Below are 23,125 nucleotides of genomic sequence, written 5' to 3'. Positions count from 1 at the left end.
TATTTTCTGTATGAAGTGTTTGCAATGAATTTTCTTTGTGTAATATGCTTATCGTGTTAGTTATTGATATTTCTATATGTTTATGCAATTTGAATGATATTTCAAAATATGTGTAATTTTAGCTTGTGTAACCTTCTCACACCACACTCGTTGGGACATCATTTAAAATGTGAACCTCTAATCAGCGCTAAATCTGTCTCGTAACAATAAAGTTTTTCTAATTTTTTTTTTCTTAAAGGCAAAGTCCTAATTACTACACACCTAAGTTGTTGCAATGTCCAACTAAACAAGGGGGAGAATCATTTTAAGTAAACAACATGAATTACTGTATATTTCTTTCCCAACCACTACAAAGCATAGGCAGTAATATTTTCCTTATTTTGATATATACATATCATCCTAAAATGTTCAAACAACCATGATCCTACCCTTCCACTTTTACTGTGAATATGAACCCTTGTAACTGATTGACTGACTGTAGCTTTACTTTTGAAAACAATTTAATTTTTTGGTTATCCTTGGTGTACGTGTTGTAGTTTGTGATGAGACATTTTACACCCAATATGTTAATGCATTTGTATTGCAAGTTTATTGAATGTATTGTTAGTTAAAGGATCCTTTTGGACCAGTCCATACCTGCGTAGTATCACTCAGACAGTGCCTGTAAACTTCTCCCACTAGAGAAACATTACCAAAAGGATAAATACGTATCCTAACCATGTACTTACATATCAACATTATGTAACCAAAATGTGATCTCTGTATTTGATTTTTAGATAACATGGCATTATAATCAATGAAGCAATACAAACAGCTAAGCAGTGGAAATGGACTTGCTGCAGTACAAGCCGAAATCAAACCTATTAGAGGGCGGGGGGGGGGGCGGGGGGGGGGGGGGGGGGGTCAGCTAAGTGCAGATGGACAATGTGGGACATTACTGTGACTAGCGAGGAAAGTGGTCAACAAAAGAAAGTAAAACAAACCAATAGTGAAAAGTTACAACTTTTCAATGGTTTAATGTGAAGTGCTACGACATTATGGACTCATCTAAGTGAAAATTGTAAATCTTCTATTGTATTTCATTTACCTTAAAATTAACGATTGTTTGTCTTCCTTTACTTCGTGTAACACAATTTCAGTGTTAAACCTAATGTAATGCCAATTGCTATTGGTGAAAAGTTAGAAAAATTGAAAGAAAGCAGCCCTATTAAAAATTAAATTTATTTAAAATCATATTCTTGGCAGTTCCATTATTCTGGTGTCAGAATTTTGTTTGCATGTTCATACATACAAAATACTTGGGGGCTATTGTAATTGGAACTGAAAAATAGACTTCATTTTGTTATATCAGACACTAAATAAAGTTCTGTAAAAAAGCATTTGCTTAATATGATATTAGGATAGGTGTTACGATCAATATCAATACTGAAATTGTATGTTATTTGTAGCTGTGACAGTGATCTTTGGTCACCAACAGGTTTTCAGCCACTTGAGTTTTGGCCACAGTCAAGTGTAGTCATTTTTAAGTTCTGGCAATAAATGTGTTTTTGTTTTAAACAAACCATGGAATACTGTGTCATGATTTTGTTAGTCCAGTGATAGTTAAAAACCCGCACCTTTTCTTGGACCCAGAGCAGCAAAGGAATCATCGCCTAGACATTGAGAAGCCACATGGACAACGCACACTCAGCAGCATCAACAAAGGAGACATCATGGCCAGCTCTACAAAGTACTATACAGCCATTAGCCACACCGTAACGGTGTCCTTATGGAGATAACTTTTGCAGCATAGCAGAGATGGCCCATGATAAGCAGCATGTGCAGATGAATCTTCAGCAGCCTAAAGCATTCCAAATTCGACTAAGATGTTGACAAATAGTGCATGGATAATACTTTCAATCACAAAATGACCATCTCTGAGATGTAGTTCAGCTACAACAAATATATTTAAAAAAATGACCAGATGGAAATTGCCTGAGAAAAAGAATTTACTTGTTCTTAAAATTTTAGCAATTTAGTTTCATCAGAGATTTGGAAGTCAACAACATACAAGTCGATGCTTACACAGTGCTTGCTTCCACAGCACATCACTAAAATCACAGACAACATGAAACATCACCATTCCATAATAGTTTCAAGCTTCTCATTTCACAAAAGATGGGAAAAAACTTTTACTCAAAATGGCCAAGATCTCCTATTCAGTAATAAGCATATTAATAATGCCCATATGGGAATTTAGGGTTTGATCACTGAACTGTGGTGTAGTCAGGACTATGCTGAAATTTAAAAACAATAATGCTACAGAACAAACTGAAATTGTTGCCTCCAGTGCAGCTGTAAAATGGTCATACTACTTCCACATCATACTATGTAGCAGCTACAAATAGACCCGTAAGACTCTGATTTAATTTATGTGTATCTTCTCTTTGATCAGCAACACTGCAAGAATTGGTTGCAAAGAAACATAAATTAATTTTCAACAGTCATGCCTATCGCAGATCACAAGGCACGGATTACATGTTTCAACTGCACTAGCCAATCAAGAAACAAAACCCACTTTGCAGACAAGTTGAAATTGTTCCGTACCAAAGAATCTTAGTACACTAAGATACTACTCTAGATTGGGAAAGCAAGAGGAACTAGGGAATTGGGAAAACAAAAAATGAACTAGTAATGTTTATAACTAAAGGAGATCACTAAAGAAACCACACATGCCAGTGCGTGCACGCACACACACACACACACACACACACACACACACACACACACACACACACACACACACAGAACACTACACTATATCAGCTGAACACAGACTGCCAGGATTGCAGTTCGGGAAGTGCAGTGCACTGAGGGGTTGTGTCGGGTGGAGTGGGTACAGGGAGAAAGAGGTGGGAATTGGAAGGAGCAGTTGAAAAGTGGTAGCTGGCAACTGTGAGGGAGGATGACAGTGTGCTGAATAGGAATGCGACACTTGGGCACTGGAGCTGGTGAGTTGTGTGGCATACAATGATGATGACATGAAAGTGTTGATTGGGAAGGGGAGATTGTTGGGTAGATGATGTGGTGCAGTGGCTTAGCGAAGACTGATGATAGGAGGATTACTGGTAAGAAGGACATCTGGAAGAACCCACATCTACATAGTTCCCAAAAGTTGGTGGGAGGGATCAGAGCAAATCCAGATAGCATGGATTGTAGATTGTAAAGCAGCCGCTTAACTCTGGCATGCTGTGCTCAGTGGTTTGTTCCACTACTGAGAGGTCAGCTCTGTTCTTGATCATAGTTTGGTGGTGGTCATCCATTCTGTTGGACAGGCTACCTGGTCATTGACCTCCACCTCTCTCATGTCTCCATCCATACCTCTGGCCGTATCAACCCTGCCAACCACCAACAGTACCTTACATGTTTTGTCTAAAGGCTGCCAAGTTCTCATTCTTTTTGTATGCCTATCAATGACTCAATACTTATCCTATTCAGTGAGTGGCCTCCTTTATTCCTAAATTATTTAATTTTGACCACAACTTTCCTTACCATACTTAAACAGTAATGCTTCTGTTATTTACCAAATCTATAGAATTTGTACCAAGCTGCAAAATTAATGGACAACAATTTTTTATTGTATTCAGGTATTAGGACAAATACACTAAACACTTTGAGCACACTCGTGGCAACAGAGATAGGAACTAATGAGAGAGTATTTTCCTACATTCCAAATTTTTTTACCTGTAAAGGAGTACTAACACCACTGATAGCAGAATCAGTATCTGTAAAAGTAGTCCTTTCATCTGAACTATGTGAACTCCATGATATTGAATCAGGGACTTGCGGAAATTTCCAAGTACCTTCTAGCTTCAGATAAGGACCCTCTGCATCAGTCCTGAAACAATGAATAGGTTGATCAATGGGATTTTCACTGACTCTCCAGAAAATACAGAATACAAATTACCAACTAAGGAAACATTGAAGTATCTAAACTGCTGAGTAGAGAATGTGTGATTTATCATTTGACACCCAAAATGAGCGGAAGGAAATTTTAGGAAACAGAAGTTTTAAAGGATTAAGTTGAAAAATCGTCTGGACCACACATCATGGGAAGTACAATGTACTGTATGTCACTGAGGGAGCAAAGCATTCCTAAGAATTAGAGAACAGCCAAGGTCATTCCCATTGAAGCATCAACGGATATACGCACAAAACTATAGGCCTATATCCCCAATAACGAGTTGTTGTAGAATTTTGCAACATGTTTTATGCTCCCATAAATCTTCTCAATTAAGAATCAGCATGGGTTCTGAAAGCAATGATCTTGTAAAACCCATCATGTCCACGAGACCAAAAAAGCAACTGATACTGGCATCCAGACTGATGATGTGTCCCTTCCCTAGAATTCTGAAGGGTGTTCAACACAGTTCCATAGTAGCATCTAACGAGAAAAAAAAAAAAAAAAAAAAAAAAAAAAAAAAAAAAAAAAAAAAAAAAAAAAACATATAGAATATCAGATCAGCTGTGTGACTTGATCGTAGAGTTTCTAACAAAAAGAACACAGCATGTCATTCTGAATGGAGAGACATAAAAGTACCTTCAGGCATGCCCAGGGAAGCACTATAGGACTATTACTTTGCACAATATGTACAATGATCTAGTGAATAATGTTGAAAGTTCTATGAGCCTTTTTTGTGGATGAGGCTGTTGTATAGGTAAAGTGACAGTGTAGTACACAAAGTACCCTCTGCCCCCCATAGTAAGGTGGCTTGCAAAGTGTAGATGCGGAAGTACTGTCATTCTTGATCTTTATACCTTGGACTTGTCTACTTAATCTTTTTGGGTGTTTGATAGTGAACTGTTGTAGATCATATAGAACTATATCTCTAACGTCGATCAGTTGTAGAATTTTGGAACACGTATTATGTTCGAGTATAATGACTTTTCTGGAGACTAGAAATCTACTCTGTAGGAATCAACATGGGTTTCGAAAAAGACGGTCATGTGAAACCCAGCTCGCGCTATTCATCCATGAGACTCAGAGGGCCATAGACACGGGTTCACAGGTAGATGCCGTGTTTCTTGACTTCCGCAAGGCGTTCGGTACAGTTCCCCACAGTCGTTTAATGAACAAAGGAAGAGCATATGGACTATCAGACCAATTGCGTGATTGGATTGAAGAGTTCCTAGATAACAGAACGCAGCATGTCATTCTCAATGGAGAGAAGTCTTCCAAAGTAAGAGTGATTTCAGGTGTGCCGCAGGGGAATGTCGTAGGACCGTTGCTATTCACTATATACATAAATGACCTTGTGGATGACATCGGAAGTTCACTAAGGCTTTTTGTGGATGATGCTGTGGTATATCGAGAGGTTGTAACAATGGAAAATTGTACTGAAATGCAGGAGAATCTGCAGCGAATTGACGCATGGTGCAGGGAATGGCAATTGAATCTCAATGTAGACAAGTGTAAGGTGCTGTGAATACATAGAAAGAAAGATCCCTTATCATTTAGCTACAATATAGCAGGTCAGCAACTGGAAGCAGTTAATTCCATAAATTATCTGGGAGTAGGCATTAGGAGTGATTTAAAATGGAATGATCATATAAAGTTGATCATCGGTAAAGCAAATGCCAGACTGAGATTCATTGGCAGAATCCTAAGCAAATGCAATGTGAAAACAAAGGAAGTAGGTTACAGTACGCTTGTTCGTCCATTGCTTGAATACTGCTCAGCAGTGGGGGATCCGTACCAGATAGGGTTGATAGAAGAGATAGAGAGGATCCAACGGAGAGCAGCGCGCTTCGTTACAGGATCATGTAGTTACGGAGATGACAGATAAACTCCAGTGGAAGACTCTGCAGGAGAGACGCTCAGTAGCTCGGTATGGGCTTTTGGTGAAGTTTTGAGAACATACCTTCACCGAGGAGTCAAGCAGTATATTGCTCCCTCCCACATATATCTCGCGAAGAGACCATGAGGATAAAATCAGAGAGATTAGAACCCACACAGAGGCATACCAACAATCCTCCTTTCCAGGAACAATATGAGACTGGAATAGAAGGGAGAACCGATAGAGGTACTCAAGGTACCCTCTGCCACACACCGTCAGGTGGCTTGCAGAGTATGGAGGTAGATGTAAATGTAGATGTAGATGTAGTCTTGAGGAATCAGATTATAAGGACTAGATTTTTAATCAGAGGTTTCAAAGCTGCTGTTTACTGTCTGTCACATAGACACTGCTATCCTTGATCCTGATCATGAAACTGTTCTCAGTGGAATGAACTACTGAGTCAGAATTATTTTTTTGGATGTGAAAAAAAGTCTGCTGCTAGAGCTAAGCCTCCATAGCACTGATCCACATTTTTTCTGAGGCTCATATCTGCCCCCCGCCCCACTCTCCCGCTCCTTCTCATACACACATCTACTCCTTGTTGTCTGGCCTTCCTCCCCCGACTCCACATTTACCTTGACGGGAGTGAGTGAGTGAGTGAGTGAGTGAGTGAGGGAGGGAGGTAGGTAGGTAGGTAGGTTTCCAACAGTTCTAGTTGAATCTTTTTATTCCATGGTGTAAATAAACAAAAAACATCCATTTATTTTCCCATGTATTTGTCCTATGCAAAATACAAAATGGTACTCAACAAATCCAACTCCTAGCAAAACAAATCCACATAGCACACTTATTAAAGGACCCAAGGAAATAATTTCAATACGCCAATTGCAAAATATAGATATCACAACATAAAATCCTTCAGTAGTATGTACAATACGTTACACCTATTGCAACCAGAAAAAGGTCTACACTCAGTTTCAATTTTACATGCAATTACAGCAAAAACACTTAACTGTACTATCATCAATAATATACCTTTCCAGTAATTTTAGGCAAACAGCAGTTAAAGAAAGGTGCAGCTTTCACTCAATAAAGTATAAGCTCAATATACAAATATCTTGTGTCAAGAGAGCTTAAACCTTAAAAAATTCTGTAGTTACAAATTTTGTCCAGCCCACTGTTATTTACTTTTGACTTTTGTTTCTCTCTGTCTCCAGCTCCAGAGAAAGAGCCCCCCCCCCCCCCCCCCCTTCTCCTAGGTCTACAGAACGAGGTCTTACAATAATCTTTGCAAATTTATATCACCTTACTTCACTCGGGAAATTTTGCTGATGATCTCTTTTTCTATACAAGTAAAACACAGGAAACATAAAAGAGTACTCATATGCTAATCAGTCACCATGAACTAACCTTGGTACAACACTTTCCTGTGGCATTCTGCTGCCCAATGAGTCCAACAATGATGGAGTATTATTTGTTATTTCATCACTTCCTGTAACTAGAACAATAGGAGCTTCCTCCACTATATTTTCTGTGACTGTGTAACCAGACTGAAAAAGAGCAGAAGATAATGTTAATTCAACATGAAAAATAATTTCTCAGTGCACCTGAAGGAACCCAAACTATTGTTCACAAAAAACATGTACGAGGGTCACTCCAAAAGAAATGCACACAATTTTTGTAAAAATACAGTTTTCATTCTGCATGAGTGAAAGTTTTACAGTGTGTAGATACATCCTTCCTGCTTGTTTTCAAACTTAGTTCAACCTGTTCCCGTGAGTGGCACCATCACAGCATGTCTTCAACATGGTTGCTACACTTGACGTTCGTCAGAAGCAACATGCTGTCATAGAATTCCTGTGCTGTGAAAATGAGACAGTGGGAAACATCCACAAGAGGTTGAAAAAGGTGTATGGAGATGCTGCTGCCAATCGCAGTACAGCAGGTTACGTGATGAAAATGGGCACAGCAATATTGAGGATTGTCCTTGGAGCGGCAGGCCTCGTACTGCACACACTCCACACAATGTGGAGAGAGTTAACGAATTGGTAACTGCTGACAGATGCATCACAGTGAACAAATTGTCTTGCTATGTTGGGATGGGGGAAGGAAGTGTTTGCAGAATTCTGAAAGTGTTGGCATTAAAAAAGGTTTGTGCCAGGTGGGTTCCCAGGATGTTGACAGTGGCTCACAAAGAAACAAGAAAAATGATATACAGCGAACTTTTGGAACAGTACAAGAATGGTGGAGATGAATTTCTTGGAAGAATTGTGACAGGCGATGAAACATAGCTCCATAATTTTTCACCAGAGATTAAGAGGCAATCAATGGAGTGGCATCATGCAAATCCACCCAAGAAAAAAAAAATTCAAAATCACACCTTCTGCTGGAAAAGTTATGGCTATGATGTTTTACAATTCCGAAGGACTCTTGCTTGTGGACATCATGCCAAGTGGAACCACCATAAACTCTGATGCATATGTGAAGACACTGAAGAAACTTCAAGTTCGACCGAGTCGTGTTCGACCACATCGGCAAAAGCAGGATGTTTTGCTGCTGCACGACAATCCACGGCCACATGTCAGTCAAAAAACCATGGAAGCGTTCACAAAACTCAGTTGGACAACACTGAAACACCCACCTTACTGTCCTGACCTGGCTCCACGTGACTATCATCTCTTTGGGAAACTGAAAGACTCTCTTTGTGGAACACGGTTTGAAGATGATGACTCCCTTGTGCATGCTGCCAAACAGTGGCTCCAGCAGGTTGGTCCAGAATTTTACTGTGTGGGTATACAGTCGCTGGTTCCAAGATGGTGTAAGGCAGTTGAGAGGGATGGAAATTATGTGGAGAAATGAAAATATTGTTTCTAAAGGATGTATCTACACACTGTAAAACTTTAAAATATGTAGAATAAAAGATGGATTTCTTAAAAAATTAGTGTGCATTTCTTTTGGAGTGATCCTCGTAATATAGCTACACTTGGAAACTGTAATTTCCTCCTGATGGCTCTGACAAACTGCATTGCTAGTACATTTCATACACGGAACAATATTATGATCTGTGAACGCATGCATCACATGAGGGATGAAGGCATGTTACAATAGAAGAATTTTCATGAAGGGAAGGGTGAGTGCACTTGACAATATGTGATCTAAATTAATCAGTTATTTCTCTCTTCAAGCAGCAGTGTACCACAGGCTGCCAGTGGAGTGAAGTGTCCCTACTGACTGGAAACAAGCACAGGTCAGTCCCATTTATGACAAGGGTTGAACATAAGAAAACTATGGGTTTATATCATGTGAAACCCAACTCGCTCCGTTTGTTCAACCACAAGACCCAGAAGGGGCAGATAATGGTGCTATGGATGATATCATCCTCCTTGATTTCTGGGAGGCATTCAATACAGTCCTGCACTATCATCTAATCAACAAAATAAGAGCATACATAATATCAGACCATTTGAGTAACTGGAGTGAAGAGTTTCTAGCAAATAGAATACATCATATCATTCTTAATGGAGGGAAATCTTCAGATGTAAAAGTCACTTCATGTGCCTCCCAAGGGAGAGACACAGGACATTGCTTTAACTAATATGTATATAAATGAGATGATGTTGCATACAGATTAGATGCAAAGCTAGAAAATTGAACTGAAATCCAGGAAGACCTGCAGAGGATTGACATTTGGTGCAGGGATTTGCAGACAACCCTCAACATAAACAAATGTGATATATTGTGCATAAATAGACAAAAAGACCCATTATTCTATTATTACACAATTGCAGAAAAATCACCAGAAGCTGACACATCCACAAAACATCTAGTAGTGTGCGTATGGAGCGATATGAAGTGGAACAACCATATAAAACTAAGTGCATGGAAGACAGATGCCAGGCTGAGATTCGCTGGATGAATCCTCAAAGGAAGTCGCTTATGAAACCCTCGTCCAACCAATACATACATGGAGCGCACCAGCCTGCGATCCAACCAACGTAGGACTCATAGAAGAAATAGAGAAGATCCATTGAAGGGTAGCATGTTTCAATACAAGCTCATTTAGTAAGCATAAAAGTGTCACAGAGTTGCTCAACCAACTCCAATGCCAGATGCTGCAAGAGAAGTGTTCTGCATCACACTGAGATTTCTTGTTAAAATTCTGAGCATGTACATTCCTACAAGAGTTCAACCAATATATTGTTTCCTTTTAAATATTTGTTGTGAAAAGACACTGAAGATAAAATGAGAGAGATTGGAACCAGAGATCTATCAGAAACCTTTCGCGAATGGAACAGGGAAAGGGGGAAATGGCACTGATACACAAAGTACACTCCACCACACACCATGAGGTAGCTTTCAGACAGTAGATGTAGATGTAATGACAGCAATAACCTTTTTACAATATTAACTTGAAATGGCCAAGTACAGGAGCCAAGACATGTTGAGCATGGGTACAAGCTAAGATAGAGTGCAGGGCAATGAGTGGGACTGAAAGATGCGTTAGAGGAAATTTTCTCTGAGAAAATTTTGATAAAAGAGAAGACCACAGGAAACCTAACCCAAGATGATCTGATGGAGAAATGAATACCACTTTTCCCAAAAAGACATTCAGTTCCTTTAGGGAAATTAAATTTGGATAAAGTCACTTTTCAAAAGGCTCCTAACCTGCACTCACAGGCACACCTACAATCACAGTGACTCTGTGGTGCATTACCTTGAGGGAGAAAGAGAGAAATATTGCAAAACTTCAAGGTCAAAAAACAAATGAAAAATATTTTGCTCTAGAAATTTACAAACATGGGGGGAGGGGGGAGGGGGGGGGGCAATTAACAGAGTAAAGTTCCTGATCACTGACTCCTTGGTTCAATACTGGTTCTATCTGCAGTTTAGTTTTTTACTGTGAATGAATACATCAGACAGACATATTTTCCATCCATAAGACAAGAAGTTAAACAAGTCAGTCCTTCCCTGGTTTATCAAGAACATACAATTGTTTGCCGAAGTGCACTTCTGTAGTGCTTATTAAGTAACTTGCATTTTTCCTTCTTGGGAGAGTTCAAGTAGTGCAACTCATAAGAACACAAAATCCCCAAGACTGGCTAAGTTTCATGGAAGCTCGAAGTTTAGTGTGGATGTCAATGTGAGATGCTTTTAATAGTTTCCACAATGAATATTGTCTCAAAATATGGTAGAGAATCCAAAGAGATTCTCATCATATATAAAGTACACCAGTAGCAAAAAACAGTCAATACCGTCATTGCACGATAGCGGCAAAATGTTACCGATCATGGTGCCACTAAAGAAAAGTTACTAAATACAGTTTTCTGTAATTCCTTCACGAAGGATGATGAAGTAAATATTCCAGAATTCCAAACCAGAACAGCTGTTAGCATGAGTGACATAAAAGTAGATATTTTAGGTGTTGCAAAACAAATCACTTAAGAAAGACAAGTCTTCTGGTCCAGATGGTATACGAAGCAGGTTCCTTTCAGAGTATGCAGACACAATAGCACCTTTCTTAGTAATCATATACAAATGCTCACTTGATGAAAGGTCTATTCCTGAAGACTAGAAAGTACCACAGGTCACACCAGTATTCAAGAAAGGAAACAGGAGTAGCCCATTGAATTACAAACCCATATACTGGCCTCAATTTGCAGTAGGATTTTGGAGCATATACTGTACTCTAACATAATAAGTCACCATGAAGAAAATGACTTATCAATACAAAACCAACAAAGATTCAGAAAATATTGTTGTGCAATACAGCTAGTTCTTTATTCCCATGAAGTAATGAGTGCTGTCGACAAGGAATCTCAGATCGATTCCATATTCCTAGATTTCCAGAAGGCTTTTGATATCGTTCCTCACAAGTGACTATTAATCAAATTGGGTGCATATGGAGTATCATTTCAGTTGTGTGACTGGATTCGTGATTCACTCTCAGAGAGGTCACAGTTCGTAGTGATAGACTATAAATCATCGAGTACAACAGAAGTGATATCTGGCATTCTGCAAGGTAGTGTCATAGGACCCCTGCTGTTCCTGATTTATATAAATGATCTAGGTGATAATCTGAGCAGCCTCCTTAAATTGTTTGCAGATGATGCCGTAATTTACCATGTAGAAAAATCATCAGACAATCAATTCCAATTACAAAATTATCTAGAGAGAATTTCTGTGTGGTGCAAAAAGTGGCAATTTGCACTAAACAAAGAAAAGTGCAAGGTCATCCACATGGGTACTAAAAGAAATCTGATAAATTTTGGGTTACAATAAATCACACGAATCTAAGGGCTGTCAATTCGACTAGATAACTAGGAATTACAATTATGAGCAACTTAAATTGGAAAGACCACAGATAATATTGTTGGGAAGGCGAAGTAAAGACTGCGCTTTGTTGGCAGAACACTTTGAAGATGTGACAAATTCACTAAAGAGACAGCCTATATCACACTTGTCCATCCTCCGCTGGAATATTGCTGCGCGGTATGGGATCCTTACCACGTAGGATTGACAGAGGACATAAAAAGGTGCAAAGAAGGGCAGCTCGTTTTGTGTTATTGCACAATAGGGGTGAGAGTGTCACTGATACGATACGCATCATAATAAAATAAGAGAAATCAGAGCTTGAAGAGAAAGATTTAGGTGTTCCTTTTTCCCACGTGCCATTCGAGAGTGGAACGGTAGAGAAGTAGTATGAAAATGGTTCGATGAACCCTCTGCCAAGCACTTAAGTGTGAATTGCAGAGTAACCACGTAGATGTAGATGTAGACTGTAAATCTCACTTTGGAAAATTATGTTCTGCATTAGTGGATTACAAGAGTAAAAGACTAACCGTGGTTTAAGAACAAAATTCCAAAAATACTGAGAAATCCAAGATCTATGTAATCTCAATTGAAATACAGAAATATAAACAGGCAAAAGTTTGTAGACATTCACTGCAGGATTCTGTGGACATGGAAAGCATCACTCTTGCTAAACTAAGCTTGTCCTTTTCTGGCGGAAAGGGGGGGGGGGGGGGGTTGACCCACACATAATAGCAGCAATGGACATGTATTGATGAAGCGGTTATAACATGCACATGTAGCTCTTCCTTATGTGTCTATTCTGTGACACACAATAATGTGCTGTTTCATTTTGTGATCTCCCAAACTAAACTTGATCAGTATTGTAGCTTTGATTATATTACTGAATGAGTAGCAGAGTTACATCGTGGTTACTATTAATGTGGTGCAGAGCCAATTTTGTTTACATGTTAGAAAGCCAATTTCTCACTCACAAATGTTTTTGCATTTTTTAAGTTATTTTTTTCAAATTCACAATACAGAGCGTGTCTTTTTATGACAGTGCTGAGAGGGCAATATAAACGATGTAACATTAATCTCGCTGCACTGTGTAGAATCGCTCTGCTTTTTGGGATCAACTAATAATCCTGAAAAATAAAAGGAAAATTTCTTATGTCTTTATTGCTGTTTCATTTGTTTCATCAATTTAATTAAAAATTATTAAACTACTCTTGCAAGACAATAGCACTGAATAGTCACTAGCCTTACAATGCTGCCTTATGCAGAGATAGTTACACAAATATTATCATGTTTTAATTTGATTGATAGTTCAACTGGAACCACTTCTGCTCTGAGCAATGTATTCAAATATCAACCATTTCTTGCTGTTGTTGTTGTTGTGGTCTTCAGTCCTGAGACTGGTTTGATGCAGCTCTCCATGCTACTCTACGAGGTTTGTCCGGAAAATACATATAAAAGTTGAATAATGTCTTTATGTTACAAGTTGCAGTCACCGCCAGGTGGGACTACTGCTGTAATCAATCCCATCAATGCTCAGTTTGAGTCAGAGCGCTCTGCGTGAAGGTGGGAGTGTGTGGCAGCTTGTTGACAGTTACCCTTTTTTCACCTGCCGTTGGCATGGAGCTCTCACTGATTGAGGAACAGCGTGTCAACATCAAGTTTCTTGCAAAGCTAGGCAAGAATGGCCGTGAGATTTTTGAGTGTTTGAAACAGGTTTACGGGGACAATTCTCTGAAGGAACCAACCGTGAACAAGTGGTTAAAAAGGTTCAGGGATGGCCGAGAAGAAGTGAACGATGACCCTCGCCCAAGACGCCCGTCGACATCGAGTTCCGATGCAAATGTTGAACGAATTCGGGCATGTGTTCTTAAAGACCGTAGATTGACAGTCAGAATGATTGCTGATGAGCTATCAACCCCCAAAACAAACGTTCACGAAATCCTGACACAAAAACTTGAAATGAAGAAATCGTGTGCGAAAATCGTACCGAAGCTCTTGACGTCAGAACAGAAAGCAACGAGGGTTGAGTGCTGTGAGGATAGGTTGGAAGCAGAGGAACGAGGGTACTTTCTCAACCGAGTCATCACTGGAGACGAGTCCTGGTTTTACGAATTCGATGTAGAGCTCAAATCTCAAAGCAAGGAATGGAAACTAGCAGGAGAACCGAGAACAAAAAGTCGCGAAAATAAAGGTCCAATGTGAAGACAATGTTGATTGTTTTCTTTGATTCTAGGGGCATTGTTCATAAGGAATTTGTCCCTCCCGGCCAGAGAGTGAATGGAAATTTTTACGTTGAATTTCTGACACGTCTCAGAACTCATGTAGCCCGAGTTCGACTGGAATTGGCAAAAGGGGGCAGGTGGATCCTTCATCATGACAACGCGCCCGTTCACACGTCGCTCGTTGCGTGCAAATTTTTGGCCCGAAGCTCAATCACAGTGACAGACCACCCGCCTTATTCACCCGATTTAGCCACGTGTGACTTCTTCATGTTCCCAAAATGCAAAATGGTGCTTCGGGGGCGGCACTTGGGAGATGTGGAAGCCATCAAGGCGGAAACGACACAGCAACTGAACAACATCACAACCGAAGACTTTCAGCAATGTTATCAACAGTGAAAACGGCATTGGAAGAAGTGTATCGCATCTCAGGCCGAGTACTTTGAAGGAGACCAAATTGTAATACCTGAATAACTGTAAAATAAAGTTATTATTCAACTTTTATACGTATTTTCCGGGCAAACTTCATATTCTATGCAAGCTTCTTCGTCTCCCAGTACCTACTGCAACCTACATCCTTCTGAATCTGCTTAGTGTATTCATCTCTTGGTCTCAGTCTACAATCTTTGCCCTCCACACTGCCCTCCAGTGCTAAATTTGTGATCCCTTGATGTCTCAGAGCATGTCCTACCAACCGATCCCTTCTTCTAGTCAAGTTGTGCCACAAACTCCTCTTCTCCCCAATTCTATTCAATACCTTCTCATTAGTTATGTGATCTACCCATCTAATCTTCAGCATTCTTCTGTAGCACCACATTTCGAAAGCTTCTATTCTCTTTTTGTCTAAACTATTTATCGTCCATGTTTCACTTCCGTACATGGCTACACTCCATACAAATACTTTCAGAAACGACTTCCTGACACTTAAATCTATACTCGATGTTAACAAATTTCTCTTCTTCAGAAACGCTTTCCTTCCCATTGCCAGTCTACATTTTATATCCTCTCTACTGCGACCATCATCAGTTGTTTTACTACCTAAATAGCAAAACTCCTTTACTACTTTAAGTGTCTCATTTCCTAATCTAATTCCCTCAGCATCACCCGATTTAATTTGACTACATTCCATTATCCTCGTTTTGCTTTTGTTAATGTTCATCTTATACCCTCCTTTCAAGACACTGTCCATTCCGTTCAATTGCTCTTCCAAGTCCTTTGCTGTCTCTGACAGATTTACAATGTCATCGGCGAACCTCAAAGTTTTTATTTCTTCTCCATGGATTTTAATACCTACTCCGAATTTTTCTTTCGTTTCCTTTACTGCTTGCTCAATATACAGATTGAATAGCATTGGGGAGAGGCTACAACCCTGTCTCACTCCCCTCCCAACCACTGCTTCCCTTTCATGCCCCTCGACTCTTATAACGGCCATCTGCTTTTTGTACAAATTGTAAATAGCCTTTCGCTCCCTGTATTTTACCCCTGCCACCTTCAGAATTTGAAAGAGAGTATTCCAGTCAACATTGTCAAAAGCTTTCTCTAAGTCTACAAATGCTAGAAACGTAGGTTTGCCTTTCCTTAATCTTTCTTCTAAGATAAGTCGTAGGGTCAGCATTGCCTCACGTGTTCCAACATTTCTACGGAATCCAAACTGATCTTCCCCGAGGTCGGCCTCTACCAGTTTTTCCATTCGTCTGTAAAGAATTCACGTTAGTATTTTGCAGCTGTGACTTATTAAACTGATAGTTCGGTAATTTCTCATCTGTCAACACCTGCTTCCCCTCATGAACCATGGACCTTGCCGTTGGTGGGGAGGCTTGCGTGCCTCAGCGATACAGATGGCTGTACCGTAGGTGCAACCACAACGGAGGGGTATCTGTTGAGAGGCCAGACAAAGATGTGGTTCCTGAAGAGGAGCAGCAGCCTTTTCAGTAGTTGCAGGGCAACAGTCTGGATGATTGACTGATCTGGCCTTGTAACATTAACCGAAACGGCCTTGCTGTGCTGGTACTGCGAACGGCTGAAAGCAAGGGGAAACTACAGCCGTATTTTTTCCCCGAGGGCATGCAGCATTACTGTATGGCTAAATCATGATGGCGTCCTCTTGCGTAAAATATTCCGGAGGTAAAATAGTCCCCCATTTGGATCTCTGGGCGGGGACTACTCAAGAGGATGTCGTTATCAGGAGAAAGAAAACTGGCGTTCTACAGATCGGAGCGTGGAATGTCAGATCCCTTAATCGGGCAGGTAGGTTAGAAAATTTAAAAAGGGAAATGGATAGGTTAAAGTTAGATATAGTCGGAATTAGTGAAGTTCGGTGGCAGGAGGAACAAGACTTTTGGTCTGGTGATTACAGGGTTATAAATACAAATCAAATAGGGGTAATGCAGGAGTAGGTTTAATAATGAATAAAAAAAATAGGTGTGCGGGTTAGCTACTACAAACAGCATAGTGAACGCATTATTGTGGCCAAGATAGACACAAAGCCCATGCCTACTACAGTAGTACAGGTTTATATGCCAACTAGCTCTGCAGATGATGAAGAAATAGATGAAATGCATGACGAGATAAAAGAAATTATTCAGGTAGTGAAGGGAGACGAAAATTTAATAGTCATGGGTGACTGGAATTCGAGTGTAGGAAAAGGGAGAGAAGGAAACATAGTAGGTGAATATGGATTGGGGGGAAGAAATGAAAGAGGAAGCCGCCTTGTAGAATTTTGCACAGAGCATAACTTAATCATAGCTAACACTTGGTTCAAGAATCATAAAAGAAGGTTGTATACCTCGAAGTATCCTGGAGATATTAAAAGGTATCAGATAGATTATATAATGGTAAGACAGAGATTTAGGAACCAGGTTTTAAATTGTAAGACATTTCCAGGGGCAGATGTGGATTCTGACCACAATCTGTTGGTTATGAACTGCAGATTGAAACGGAAGAAACTGCAAAAAGGTGGGAATTTAAGGAAATGGGACTAGGATAAACTGAAAGAACCAGAGGTTGTAGAGTGTTTCAGGGAGAGCATAATGGAACAATTGACAGGAATGGGGGAAAGAAATAAAGTAGAAGAAGAATGGGTAGCTCTGAGGGATGAAGTAGTGAAGGCAGCAGACGATCAAGTAGGTAAAAATACGAGGGCTAATAGAAATCCTTGGGTAACAGAAGAAATATTGAATTTAAATGATGAAAGGAGAAAATATAAAAATGCAGTAAATGAAGCAGGCAAAAAGGACTACAAACGTCTCAAAAATGAGATCAACAGGAAGTGCAAAATGGCTATGCAGGGATGGCTAGAGGACAAATGTAAGGATGTAGAGGCTTGTCTCACTAGGGATAAGATAGATACTGCCTACAGGAAAATTAAAGAGACCTTTGGAGAGAAGAGAACCACTTGTATGAATATCAAGAGCTCAGATGGCAACCCAGTTCTAAGCAAAGAAGGGAAGGCAGAAAGGTGGAAGGAGTATATAGAGGGTTTATACAAGGGCGATGTACTTTAGGACAATATTATGGAAATGGAAGAGGATGTAGATGAAGACGAAATGGGAGATAAGATACTGCGTGCAGAGATTGACAGAGCACTGAAAGACCTGAGTCGAAACAAGGCCCCCGGAGTAGACAAGATTCCATTAGAACTACTGATGGCCTTGGGAGAGCCAGTCCTGACAAAACTCTACCATCTGGTGAGCAAGATGTATGAAACAGGCAAAATACCCTCAGACTTCAAGAAGAATATAATAATTCCAATCCCAAAGAAAGCAGGTGTTGACAGATGTGAAAATTACAGAACTATCAGTTTAATAAGTCACAGTTGCAAAATACTAATGTGAATTCTTTACAGACAAATGGAAAAACTGGTAGAAGCGGACCTCGGGGAAGATCAGTTTGGATTCCGTAGAAATGTTGGAACGCGTGAGGCAATACTAACCCTACGACTTATCTTAGAAGAAAGATTAAGGAATGGCAAACCTACGTTCCTAGCATTTGTAGACTTAGAGAAAGCTTTTGACAATGTTGACTGGAATACTCTCTTTCAAATTCTGAAGGTGGCAGGGGTAAAATACAGGGAGCGAAAGGCTATTTACAATTTGTACAGAAACCAGATGGCAGTTACAAGAGTTGAGGAGCATGAAAGGGAAGCAGTGGTTGGGAAAGGAGTGAGACAGGGTTGTAGCCTCTCCCCGACGTTATTCAATCTGTATATTGAGCAAGCAGTAAAGGAAACGAAAGAAAAATTTGGAGTAGGTATTAAAATTCATGGAGAAGAAGTAAAAACTTTGAGGTTCGCCGATGATATTGTAATTCTGTCAGAGACAGCAAAGGACTTGGAAGAGCAATTGAATGGAATGGACAGTCTCTTGAAAGGAGGGTATAAGATGAACATCAACAAAAGCAAAACGAGGATAATGGAATGTAGGCAAAATAAATCGGGTGATGCTGAGGGAATTAGATTAGGAAATGAGGCACTTAAAGTAGTAAAGGAGTTTTGCTATTTAGGGAGTAAAATAACTGATGATGGTCGAAGCAGAGAGGATATAAAATGTAGACTGGCAATGGCAAGGAAATCGTTTCTGAAGAAGAGAAATTTGTTAACATCGAGTATAGATTTAAGTGTCAGGAAGTCGTTTCTGAAAGTATTTGTATGGAGTGTAGCCACGTATGGAACTGAAACATGGACGATAAATAGTTTGGACAAGAAGAGAACAGAAGCTTTCGAAATGTGGTGCTACAGAAGAATGCTGAAGATAAGGTGGGTAGATCACGTAACTAATGAGGAGGTATTGAACAGGATTGGGGAGAAGAGAAGTTCGTGGCACAACTTGACTAGAAGAAGGGATCAGTTGGTAGGACATGTTTTGAGGCATCAAGGGATCACAAATTTAGCATTGGAGGGCAACGTGGAGGGTAAAAATCGTAGAGGGAGACCAAGAGATGAATACACTAAGCAGATTCAGAAGGATGTAGGTTGCAGTAGGTACTGGGAGATGAAGAAGCTTGCACAGGATAGAGTAGCATGGAGAGCTGCATCAAACCAGTCTCGGGACTGAAGACCACAACAACAACAACACCTGCTTTCTTTGGGATTGGAATTATTATATTCTTCTTGAAGTCTGAGGGAATTTCGCCTGTCTCATGCATCTTGCTCACCAGATGGTAGAGTTTTGTCAGGACTGGCTCTCCCAAGGCTGTCAGTAGTTCTAATGGAATGTTGTCTACTCCCGGGGCCTTGTTTCGACTTAGGTCTTTTAGTGCTTTCTTAGCTTTAGTAAATTATTTTCCAGTCCCAGAAAGTAAGTTTGCATTGAGAGTTACAGGGCAATAGCTTTTTCATCTTCTTATTCTGCTAGGTGCCCACTACTAGGTCATTACTAGGTCACCATCATTAATAGCAGATAATTTCAGATGGCAAAATAATTTCTGTTGCATCACACAGGTGCATGTCTGAAGGATTATTCCCAAGGATAGTCAGATTGCACAATATTATTATTCCTCCTTTGTGCTGCATTCACTTGTAAAGAGGGCATCAGTTATTAACACAATTTCAAATGGAACTTTAATGCCCACTGCTACTAATGAAGTTTAATCCAATTTAACAGACACCATACATCTGTGAAGTTTCCTGTCAGGATTGAAAGAACATAGGTTTCTGGTTTTATATAGGTTGCTTGATTAAAAGGATAAGGGCTTTGTTTCTCTATGTTGTTAAACAAGTATTTTTTTTATATTTAATGAAATATATTAGTGTGCACCTAGTTGAAATTTTTGTGTTGATCTGATACCAATTTCCTTGCAGGAGTGGCCGTACTTGTTCTAAATGCTGAAAACTGTTTTTTGTTGCAGTGTTCCATTTTTGAACAAATCTGGAATTATAAATGTTTGTAACTCAGTTTTTGCGAGATGATTTTGAGATTGTTGCTCTTTTTTTTTTCAGTGTCATTAATAACTAGTACAGAACAGACAAAACTACTTTTAGTTAGAAAGGAACCAAGAGAGACCACTTTGAAAGAAGCAGGGAATGAGAAGAATCTCAAGCTATGGCCCATTCTGATTCACAGATCTTGTCAGTTGCTGCTACCCAGGGAAATGATGATGGACTTAAAAGGTAGTTTAGTTGCTGTGCCTAACAGTCAGAGAGTGTTGCAGCTAGTGATGTTACTGCTGAAAGTCAGTAAGTGAAAATATGACCATTGTGATTTGTTTCAGCCACCTGAATCTGTTGATGGTTGTGGTGCATCAGCAGATCCTCTCCTTGCTTCCACAACTTGTCCTGCTCTGTTTGAATAGCAGAGTGTTAGGTCAGTTACAAAACAGGAATTTGATCAGTCTGTCTCTGAATTACTACTGGCCATGATGGAGCAAAAAAAGAGTAACTGCGAGAGGATTCAATAGAAGACTAGAGGCCAATGGAAAACAGTTTGAACAGATGGAGGTTAGTAGCAAGAGTAACAACAGAGGGTTAAGTAGGGAGTTATCAGAGAAGACAGAAAATAGTGTGAAATGACTAGATGAGAACTTAGGGGAAAGTACAGAAGCAAATGCAAAGAAAAATATAGATAAATTGGAGACAAATGCTACTATCTTACGGGGTCAAATACATGGTTTGGAACAAATCTGTGAATAAGTTAGTGAGATTACAGGGGAGCTTACAGAACTGGGTGCACAATTAAAGGAAAAATTACATAGGGAATTTCACAATAGAATTTCTCATTCTAAAGTCAAATTACTACTTGCAAAAAGTTAGTCAGTTTCAGTTTGTTATTAATGTGTGAATCAAGCCTTTGGAAAATAATTTACAGCAAAGAAAGTGAAACAAATTAAACAGAACTGTCAGAGATTTGACAGGTTATCTATTACTGACATTCAAGAACAATTTTTTTAAGTCATGGCTCATTTTTGGGAGGTTTGGAAAAGAATTTTGAAGGAAGAGAGAAAGATTAGAATTTACTGTCCCATTAACAGTGAAGTCATTAGAGATGGTGCACAAGCTCATTACAAAAGGAGAGGGAACGAAATCAACCTACCCTCTTCACATGAAACATCACACCATTTGCCTTGAGTGATTTTAGGAAATCATGGCTAATTTAACTCTAATGGCTAGATGGGGATTCGAACTTCCGTCCTCCTGAATGTGAATCTAGTGTGCTAACTACTGCTTTGTATTGAAGAAGAGTTCAAGCAAACTGAGAAGAAGTTTGTTGAGTTATTTTCTTCAGTTGCTTAATTAGCGGATAATGCTGAGAAGAGCCCTGGTGATACAGTCCCTGTCAGGACGAGGGAGTCAGAAGAAGTAGGATTTAAAGAGGGGCAAACGGAGATTAATAGGACAAGAAGAAAATTCATGCAAGAGGTAAATACGGGACTGTCAAAGGTTGAGGAGGAAATAGGTAATGGTGTTGGTCAAGGTCCATTCCATAATAAAGGACTTGCACCTAATGATAAGGTAGACTCACGCTACAAAGATGAGTCAGATCCTTTGTCTCATAAGAGGAAGAAAATACATCCTAGTTCTTGTGAGTTTCATCACGAAAATGAATGCAGTGAGTCTATGTCTAGTTTTGACTATAATCATATTTCTTAACTGTAAAAAAGTTTCTAGTACTTAGAAATTCAACCATTGGTATTCATCCTCCCACTTGGTTGGAGCACTTTGAGTTTTGACTTCCACCTACTTGGCCTGACACTCACAAGATTTAACTTTTGTAGGGTTACTTGGAAGATAAACCTACTATACATATGTACACTATGATTAGAAATTGTGAATCATACAAAGTGTTTAGCACTTACTTTTGTCTGCATATTGGTCTGAGACAACACAAGACAGGGTCAAATATAGTGTTCTACTCATGCAAAATTTTAACATTTCTGGATTTTGCAGGCCTGCAAGATTATTTGAACATATTTTGTTCAAAAATCAATTCCTATATAATAATCCTTATACAATCCTTACAGTCCTGCTGAAATGATTCATATTTGTCTTACAAACTTCCTTCACATTCACAAATAATTTTTGCTGTAATGTGAAAGAATACTTCAAGGGTTTCCAAAGTTTGCTTCAGATGTTAGAGTATGGCAGTGGTGATGAGAATGGTCATGGGATGATAACCAATTTGTTTATTCAGATTCTAAGACACAATGAAACAGAAATTATGACTGTGGGCAATATGATTCACGATGTGACAGCTATGACAATGTGAAGTGGAGGCATCAGGATAAAGGACAATATCGCAATATAAATAGTGATTATAGAATTTGGAGGAGCAATTGGAATGTTACACATTTTGATAATTACACAGGCAACAGAGGTAATGACAGAGACAGTCATGGGAATGATAGTGATTTGAGGTCCGAACATTGTGGAGGTCCAATCACCTGATCAGCAGAATAATACCCATGCAGAGAACCCATTGCCAGGTGACTAACAACTGCAGTTTGCAGCTGTATCACTTACTGTGAGTACGACGAATACTGGTTTGAACAATTGAGTGTGTTGAATTCTGAAGATGTGGTGGAGCTTTTGCTTGATGAGAGACAGCAGGAAAATGTAAATTGTTTAGCGAGTCCACGCTTCAAATAGATATTAAGGAAGTTACTTTGTCTTGTATTCTTGATGCCAGTAGCCTAGTGTGTTCAGTGAGGCAGACTTTCAGAGGTGTGAAGGTGTAAGTTCATGGCTTACTCTTCCTTTATGGCAGACTAAGATGGAGGAGGCAATCCTTGGAAAGAGTACTGAAGTGAAGAAGGAGTGTAAGAGGTTTTCTGTGAATTTTGTGATTGTGA

General features: G+C 39.5%; 1 protein-coding gene across 2 annotated transcripts in view; it reads right to left on the bottom strand.

The window, feature by feature from the left end:
* The window catches only part of LOC124795149 (ribosomal protein S6 kinase delta-1), a 191,715-nt gene that overhangs the window by 145,339 nt on the left and 23,251 nt on the right, over window positions 1-23,125 (bottom strand). For both annotated transcript variants that reach the window (XM_047259032.1, XM_047259033.1), the window contains exons 4-5: window positions 7,227-7,366; window positions 3,724-3,877 (exon numbers count right to left, since the gene is read on the bottom strand). In XM_047259032.1, the coding sequence (XP_047114988.1) occupies window positions 3,724-3,877; window positions 7,227-7,366 (294 nt within the window). The remainder of the gene's footprint in view (window positions 1-3,723; window positions 3,878-7,226; window positions 7,367-23,125) is intronic.

Source organism: Schistocerca piceifrons, chromosome 4, assembly GCF_021461385.2.
Source record: "Schistocerca piceifrons isolate TAMUIC-IGC-003096 chromosome 4, iqSchPice1.1, whole genome shotgun sequence".
In the NCBI taxonomy this organism is placed as follows: Eukaryota; Metazoa; Arthropoda; class Insecta; order Orthoptera; family Acrididae; genus Schistocerca; species Schistocerca piceifrons.
This window is presented reverse-complemented; position numbering and strand designations above follow the sequence as displayed.